Genomic DNA, 9,597 nt, shown 5'->3' on the forward strand with positions numbered 1-9,597 from the left:
TGAAGTTTTGTTTTATAAATCTTTCGTAGAATATCTCCAGAAAAAGTGTCAAGATTCATTTTTTTAACTGTACACCAGAATACATTCTCGAGCTGAGCAGACGAGACCATGTAAACATGCATGCCCATGGTGTCAAAATAGGTATAACACTTAAGATCCGAAAGTGGACATGAATAGACCTGAAGATAAACGATTCAAATTAATTATTCAAATAACAATAACTTGTTTATTTTCAATGGATTTCTTCAAGTTAGAATTTTATTAAATGTATGAGGTCTTTAGTGAAACACTGTCAAAATTTAACTGAGATGAGTGAAATAAGGATTTTCTAAGAAAATTGAATAACTATAGTCAGTAACACGAAAAATATCACAGTACCTATAATTTTGGCGATTCTAGTTAGTGTACTATTAATATTACCTCTCTTTGGAGTAAATTCCTCCAATATCTAGATCACCGGAAGATATCTGTGCAAAAAAGCAACGGATTAAAAAATATGCATATTTCAGATAAAACTAAATCTTAGTCTTTGGACGAAGTTGTTTAATGGATTCCCTTGTAATATTTTACAATCTTGTGGTGAAGTTCAATCTCATTTATCAGCTGGATTTGGAAAAACATATTAAAAAAAAAATGTTTCATTTAAACAAATGTTTACGGTTCTGGAATCAGTTTTTGCAGATGTTCGGATTCATTAATTGTGTTTTCTCTTTATTATACAGGGTGAAATAACACTCATTTCTTTCATATAAGACCGCACTATAGCTCCCAAAAGATTACAGAAGGTTATTTGCCAAAATTTAAGTAAATTCTAGCTTTCTTTTCTTTCGATTTGAAACCCAAATAATGCAAATGCAAAAATAACCTCAATGTCTAAGTCAGCCTTTCTACATTTTTTATTAATTGAATATTCCGAAATGGAGCTCCATGACTTATTTGTAAAATATTTACAGCTTATGTTATTCATTTACTTAACCCTCTTGGTGTCGACCGTTTTTCAAGGTTGTATTTCATATGCCGGAAAATACGACAGCTCGATCGACGTCTGTGTCGTAAAAACGACGACGTCATTCGATATATGAGGTCACGACATGATGACCGTTACATTTGTGACCCATTGGAGAAAAACATAACACTTTTAATCTTCGGTCTCAGTTTAATTGAAAGAGATACATCATTGATGAAAAGCTTGCATAAATTTAACCATGGACATATATGAAAAAAGTAAAAACACAAAAATACTGAACTCCGAGGAAAATTCAAAAAGGAAAATCAAAAATCAAAAGGCAAAATCAAAAGTCCAAACACATCAAACGAATGGATAACAACTGTCATATTCCTGACTTGGTACAGGCATTTTCTAATGTAGAAAATGGTGGATTGAACCTGGTTTTATAGCTAGCTAAACCTCTCACTTGTATGACAGTCGCATCAAATTCCATTACATTGTCAACGATGCATGAACAAAACAAACATACTCAAAGAGTAAAAATGTCAAAAATAGGGGTACAACAGTCAATATTGTGTTATCATCTTAATATCACTACATAAACAACAAATGTAACAAAGTAGCACAAAAAGGCATACATCAAATTTAACATTCTCATTTTGCTTTTCTTATACGGCTGAATTTATCTATGTAAAGTCTACCCATAAATGATAGAAGGTTTTCATTACTGGTGTAAAATTGCGCGTTTGAAATTCGCACAGGTAGACATAAAAATATGACCCTCCGGCAGTAAGAGAGTTAATAAGCTCTTCTGACTTATAGTATTGTGACGGGATTGCTTCCCTTAGAAAAACTTAGTAGATACTTAGTCAGCCGTAAGCGGTTGAGCTAAGGTAGCTGAGTCGGTTAGCGCGCTGCCTTGTAACACAGAGGTCCCGGGTTCGAGTCCCGGTGGAGACAAGCAATTGTGTAATGAAATTCGTGCTCTCCGGTTACAGTATAAAAGAAGATGAACTATGATTGCCAATGATCGAGACAACCGTGACTTCGCAAGTATCAATTTAAATTCTAGATTCGTTTAATTTCACATAAGTGCATCCTTAAAATTTCTTAAAGAAAATGGATTCCAGGACTATCATTTGTGCCAAATATAATTTTTCAAAATTATCAATTGCGCCAATTTCCGGACTATATTTTGTTTTAATTAACCTAGGTTCGGGATCGTACTAATTATTTTGATTTATTTGTTAACGTAAGCGGCATGAAATGGGACAACAGTAAACAAGATTTGACAGGACCGATTTTTAATGCAATAAGCATCTAACATCTACCATGTTACTGTCAGTTCCTGAGAAGAGAAAAAAGACAATTAATTCCACGCATTCGGCTTTTGGAAAACCTTCAAGAAGCCCGAGAACACCAACCCCTTCGTCCTTGACTTATTCTTCTTATTCGTATTCCGATACCTTTGAAAATGCAACACAAAGTGTTAACTACTCAGATTCTTTTGAAACTGAATCAAAAGCTGAACCAACAACAATAAAAACTGCAAAATTTTCCACAATTTTAACACAACTTGAGGGTGACTTTAAAACCACAAAAGATCTAACCATCACAAGACAGTCCGAATCATTTCCTACCTACTCTGATACATTTGAAACTGATGATTTTGAATCTCATCCAAAGTCAGATGATGATTCTTACCAAAGTAGAGAGAGTAAATATGCAGAAACTGAGTCAAATTATACTGATACAGATTCTAAATACACTTCAGAGGAAACCCAGTCATATGGAACAAGAACACTAGAGTCTGTTGCAGAGAGGTAATGAGTTACATTTATTCTAATCAGTCCTAATAATTTCATCATGTACTCATAATTTTTCATTTAACCCTTTCTTCCATAATGACGCCTAAGCCTTTTGATGCCAACCCTTTACTGACCTTTACCATGTTTACTCCATAATGACGCCTGTGTCGAGTGCCTCAGTTAAAATGTCTGGCTTACATGTACATTGGCCTACGAAAAAATTTGCATCAGCATGATCAGGCTTGATAAAATTTGTATCTTATAGGTCATTTCTGGAGTCACATGTCTGTCATCAGAAAAGATTATCAATTTCACACGCCTTTATGACATCATTTACCTGAGATTGAAGGTGCACCGGTATCCCTGCTCTATTAACAGTTTCCAGCACTTTCATTATGGTCATTTTGTATGGTACAAATTTGTAGTGTAGAAATAAATAGTGTTTCTCAAGTACATAATCGATATTGCCGAATGAGGGAGGGTGACCATCCTTTTAGATTTTAATATCCCAAATATTTTGTGCAGTATAAAATAAAACTTTTTCACCCGTTGCTCAACATGTGTTGGCAATTTCTATGCATACATTTTTGTCACGTGGTAATGGAAGATACATAACAGATTCGTCTGAAAACCATATTCCGGAACTGGCCTATAAAAAATGATATTCACGAGACTACCGTTATCTGATTGATGAAATATTTGTTTTGGCATTGCCATGCTTGATTGCATTAATACTATAAACCTGATGATTTTTTTTATTGAAAAAATTCTATGCCATGTATATGTGAAGCAAATCTGTAAAAAAATATTTCCATAGAAGAATTTTTGAGAAACATATTGTCAGCTTTATTTTTTGACCTCATGTTATCATTTTGACTATAAATTGTACCATTAATTTATTCATTTAAAGGGTCAGTTACTCATTACATGTAGCTGTTAAATTCACATTCACAGAAAAATTGACGTCACACTAAACATTAAAACATATAAACAAGATAAATGATGTTCATGATGTTATTGTTAATAATACACACACATTTTTTGTATTCCTGTATTTCAGTACAACTCCCAGATATTCCAGTGATGACTTTGAAGATGAGACTTACAGTTACAGTGAAAGTTATGAATACTCTTCTACCTTTGAACCAGATGATGAAATGTCCAGTCTTGGTGTTGTTACAGATCCAGAAACGGTATGGTGATAATTGGTATCCAAACAGTCTCTGTACTAAATTAAATTGATTGCTACAGATCATGCAGATTGGCATATCATATAAAATCATGATCATGGTGCCTGCGGTGCAACTGTTTATTGTAATTTATAAATTTTGTATCACAATTTTTATTAAAGTAATATTTAAACTTGAATTTTTGTACACCCTTAAGAACAATTGTGAATGGTAAAAAAAATATCAGTGAACTAGGAAATTAAAACACTTATATGTAAAAAAGTATTAGGTGAATTGCATTTGTTATAAATAATTTTTTGACACTAATAGTTTTAATTTCAGATTCAAAGAGATGAGGAATTGAAGAAAAAATCAGAAGAAGCAAAAGAAAACTACATCTCAACCTTGATCTCAAATATGAGGAATAAACGCTTTAAAGATACAGATATAACAGAACTTTCTTTAATTGAACCAATCAAGAGTATGTATAGACTCTGCTGTATGGGCTTTGCTCATTGTTGAAGGACCAACAGTGACCTATAGTTGTTAGTTTCTGTGTCATTTGGTCGCTTGCAGAGGGTTTTCTCATTGGCAATCATATACTACACCTTTTTTGTTTGTTACATGGAAACATTTCTTAATTTTCACATGAAACAGATAACATTCGTTTTCATCATATTCTATTTTGACAACAATAAGGTCTATAAACATGATATATTTAAAGGAAGAAATAGGCAATAATATCATGAATATCATCTCGTTAATTTGATACAAGAAAACAAGCTGTGTATGGCATGTATGGTGGTGATTTTTTATACAATCAGTTAATTCAAGCATTCAAATCTAAATTAGATCAAGAATATTCCTGAGGTCAGCTGATATGCATGAAACAAGTACTGTTAAAAATGCAATATTGATTTGAAGAATTGTCCTCTAAATGCAGGTATAAAAAAAGAAGATGTGGTATGCTTGCTATGGTGCATGAATTTTGATCATTGTTAAAGGCTATATGATGGAGGCCTAGGGTTGTCTTATGGGCAACATTATCATACCCCATCCTAATTTTATACATTTTGTACCACCTTTAATATAAGGCCCTCCTTTATAGTTAAGATAATTTTTACAACCTTCATCTTTTGAACTGAATTACAGAAAAGGAATTCTCTTAATATTTTCAGCTGAGGCAAAGATTATAGATGAGGAAACCGAAAACTACCAACAAAGGTTCATGAAAAGGAAGATGGCAATTTTAAAGCATAAAAGAAAGCATGGTATGTATATATATTAAGTATGATTTCTATATTAATTTATGAATCCCAATGCTATCTAGCTCAGTATCCTAATAAAATGTATTTGCATTTAGACATCTGATACATGAATCTGTATACAGATTTTCAAGAAAATACAATAAGTATCCTCTTGATTTTGCCCATTCTACAAAACTGCACACATTTACTTCTGAATTTACAGTACATTTAAGTAATGTAGTACATGCATGTCATGTTTGTTGAATTGGAAAATAAAGAACAATGCAAACAAAAAACTTCTACAGAAATTGACTTGTCACTAAAATTAGCATAGTCCAGGAACCAATGAAACAACAAACACAAAAAAATGTCAGTCTTGTTAAGTATAAAAGCATACTTAAGGATGTACTTAGGTGAGGTTTTGGAATTTGTGTTAAATATTCGGACTCCTCGGTTTTATTCCATACAATATAAGGTAAAATATTTTGCCCCATAACACCTATTTATATTTTAACATAAGACTCATAAAAGGTCATCTGATAAAATTTTAGAAGATTCTTGATTTTCTTTCTTCAGTTTTGTGACCCAAATAATACCAATGGAAATATAAGGTAAAAGACGTCCCAGTTAGCCTTTTCCTGCCAATATCTTATAAATCAAATATCTCAAAAAGGAGCTCCATGACCTATCAATATTTTAGCTTATTTTGATCCTTTACTAATACTCTTCCATCTTAAAGTCTCAATTTTGAATTCTTGATTTATTTAATTTTACTTAAGATCACCTAATTACATCTTTAAGATATTTCCTTTTAAACTAGCTTCTATATATATTTTAGCAAATTGTATGAATAGGATTTTTTATGCCCCACCTACGATAGTAGAGGGGCATTATGTTTTCTGGTCTGTGACTCCATTCGTCAGTCCGTCCGTCCGTCTGTGGTTCCGTTCGTCCGTCCAGGTTAAAGTTTTTGGTCAAGGTAGTTTTTGATGAAGCTGAAGTCCAATCAACTTGAAACTTAGTACACTTGTTGCTTATGATATGATCTTTCTAATTTTAATGCCAAATTAGATAATTACCCAATTTCACGGTCCACTGAACATAGAAAATGATAGTGCGAGTGGGGCATCCATCTACTTGGGACACATTCTTGTTGTTATCTCAGTTCTTAAAAATTATATTTTTAGGTATGAAACCAATGAGAGAGCTACCATGGCCAGGCAAGAGAGATGTTCATGTCACAGAATATGGCTTAGATCCACAAATTGTAGAGAAACTTAAAATAAAAAACCTCATTACCAAAATGGGGAATGTAAGTCAGGCCTAAACCATTATACTTATCAATTGGAGATTTAATTTTTTTCATTTTCTTTCCTTTATCAAAACCTTTTGATCATTACATCCCTGCTTTGAAGGTTCATATGTCTGCCCATAAGAAAGGGGCTTAGTGTTACACCCTTGGCTATGATACATGTAGGTCTGTCTATCAATCACTATTTTCTCATAAACTAAAGACAGCTATCAGTAAAACATTGCATTTTGGTTTTTTTTAAATACGAGATATATACAAATAAAGAACATAATAAAATAGATAGTACTTTACCTAGCTTAAAATTTATGTGATTTCGAATATTGAATTTTTCAAAAAACTTTTGAAGATTTCTTTAATAATTTCAGGCAGCTAAATGTGAGCTGCATGATCCCAAAAGATGTAGAGAATGCAGGTGAGTAAGAAAATTATTTAGACATATTTTCGTCATTTTCAAACGTTAAGTAAATGTGAATGAATAAATTATCAATTTAAAATTTACACTTGAAAAGGGAGAGCAAAGACAAAATCAAGTTCTCATAGTTAAAATATCCTTGATAAATAAAAATTGTTATAAATTATTTTGGTACTGCAAATGACTGCTAGATGCCGTATTCATATTTTACAAAATAATACTTATAATTAATTCATAAAGTACTGGGCATTGTAATTTTTTGAAGTTTTAATGTGCATTTTTTTTATGCAATTCTTACAGAATGAACTCAGGAACAAGCTTAGTCATTTCAAAATTCAAATTCAAAAAAAAAGCTGAAAGCAAGTAATGTTGATTATATTCAAAATGCAAGTTTGCACTTTATCAGTCACATCCTATTTGCATATATAAGTTAACATTTTTTATGCCCCACCTACGATAGTAGAGGCGCATTATGTTTTCTGGTCTGTGGGTCCATTCGTTCCTCCGTTCGTTCGTCGGCCGCTTCAGCTTAAAGTTTTTAGTCGAGGTAGTTTTTGATGAAGTTGAAGTCTAATCAACTTGAAATTTAGTACATATGTTCCCTATGATATGATGTTTTTAATTTTAATGCCAAATTAGAGTTTTTACCCCAATTTCACGGTCCACTGAACATAGAAAATGATAGTGCGAGTGGGGCATCCGTGTACTTGGGACACATTCTTGTTTATACATGATTTTTAACCCAGTTATGGAATATCCAATATCTTTTTTTCAGAGAATATGAAAAAGAACTAGATGAAGAGGCAGCGAAAAGACATTTCATCCGAATAAAGAAATCTCAGATTCAAAAAGATATAACTGAAAACCAGCTTGAGAAACACATAATAAGAATGGTATGTAAAAGATTATTTTCATTGAAACATCAATTTACATCAAATTGTGCAAAATTTAATTTGAATCGTTTGATATTGAAGTTAACATAAGCTTAACTGGCCCAAAGGTTCATTACTACCATCTGTTAAATTTTACGAAATTCTTCTCCTCTGAAACTACTATACAATCAGCTTTGGGATATCTAGACCACCATGTGTGATATGGTTTTGTCTATTATCTTGAAATGTACTGAAGTAGCTATTCGACTAGAGTTAAATGTTTGGCCTTCAACAATGATCAAACCCAAGCAGTATACTCAGCTTTTAAAGACCAGAAGTTGCAATATTTTAATGTAAAACAATTCTTGTCGAAAAAAATCCCAAAATACTGCCTTTTACAACAGACAAATATATAGACCATTTGTCAATTTCTTTATCACCCCAGTTTTAGACATTTTTTAAAGATATACCATTGATGTTAAATGACACATACCTGAGAGGATGATAGAGCAGAATGTTACCCTGAGAAAACTATGTTGACCACTGTCAAGAGTGATGCAAAGGTTGACAATGTTTTATTGAGAGGATGACAATCTCCTATATCACCCTCTCATCTATGTGTTTTTTATTTATTATTCAGAATGTTCTGTTGTTACTGTATATTAAATTTCAAATTCAAATTAAAAACAATGACGTCTTGTACATAACTACCATTCATATTCAATAAAGCCAACAATTGACCAAAACCTCTGGAAGGGTAATAGAAAATTAACTCGCTTACAAGTATTAACCAATCGAAATCTGACATTTTAATATTACATGAAATAACATTAAATATCATATGCAAAGTACTGAAAACTAACTTTTTATTGGGAATAGGTATATTATTTCTGTGTGATCAATAACATATAACTTGAGTGACAGTTTTTGATGAACATTGACTATTCTTAATCAATTACTATGTAAGTTATTGCATTTGCACATGTGTAAAATATCTGTATGTCATTAATTACAGTGTCAGTTGTATATGACCATCAATAATTTCAACTATTTTTTTTCTGCTTCAGAATCCCATCAATCTAATTGGAGAGTTAGCAAAATCTTTGCCAAGACCCACAGCAGATCCAGCTGAAATTACAGAACAAATGAACCAGGGACTAATGTTGTCGAAATATTTATGACAAAATATTTTTATGTTTTTATTTTATTTGTCTTGTTAAATTTTAATTAAAAAGCAAATATTAAACAAAAGTTCTATTTGAGATGTGAATTTTTATAATGTTTTACCAATTCACAATTTCTATGACTTGTTGATGATTTCTTTTATAATCCCTTATTGACTAGAAGTTTTCTTCTGAAGGTCATGGTACTCTCAAGGCACTCTGACTTCCTACACTAATAAAGTGACAGCAATGAAATTGACAAAAGTGCAGAATTTGACATCAAACAATAATCTGTCAATCAATCAATTACAAATTTCTCAGTGACCAAACATTCAGTTTTATATGTAAATTTTGATTGTTCTCAATTTTTCTGTTCAAAAGTTTTTGAAAAAGGTGACAATACCAGATGACATCTCATTAAAGAACAGTCTAGTAATTTGTAGATTATAGAAAAAAGTGATGTTTTTTTTGTCTTGCAACATAGTATAAAAAATATTTGTGGAACAGATTCCATTACACATTGCAATGGTAATATCTTTATATTACTCTCAGTTTTCTCCCTTTGGCTATAAGTGATTTGATGGTAGCCTGTTTGTTAATGGTACAGGAGGTTTTGAGTTTAGTCCCCTTACATAGACCTTAGATTTAATATTTATTCTACTTTA

At 31.8% G+C, this 9,597-nt stretch overlaps 1 protein-coding gene across 1 annotated transcript; it reads left to right on the top strand.

The window, feature by feature from the left end:
• The first annotated feature begins 2,179 nt into the window (after positions 1-2,179).
• On the top strand, positions 2,180-9,031 carry LOC139486502 (uncharacterized). The gene is made up of 8 exons (XM_071271403.1): positions 2,180-2,772; positions 3,818-3,950; positions 4,269-4,407; positions 5,105-5,197; positions 6,361-6,485; positions 6,851-6,897; positions 7,673-7,790; positions 8,837-9,031. Exons 1-8 carry the CDS (start codon positions 2,282-2,284, stop codon positions 8,948-8,950), a joined length of 1,260 nt encoding a protein of 419 aa, XP_071127504.1. The 5' UTR covers positions 2,180-2,281; the 3' UTR covers positions 8,951-9,031.
• Positions 9,032-9,597: the final 566 nt, after the last annotated feature.

This window comes from Mytilus edulis, chromosome 8 (genome assembly GCF_963676685.1).
Source record: "Mytilus edulis chromosome 8, xbMytEdul2.2, whole genome shotgun sequence".
Taxonomy (NCBI): Eukaryota; Metazoa; Mollusca; class Bivalvia; order Mytilida; family Mytilidae; genus Mytilus; species Mytilus edulis.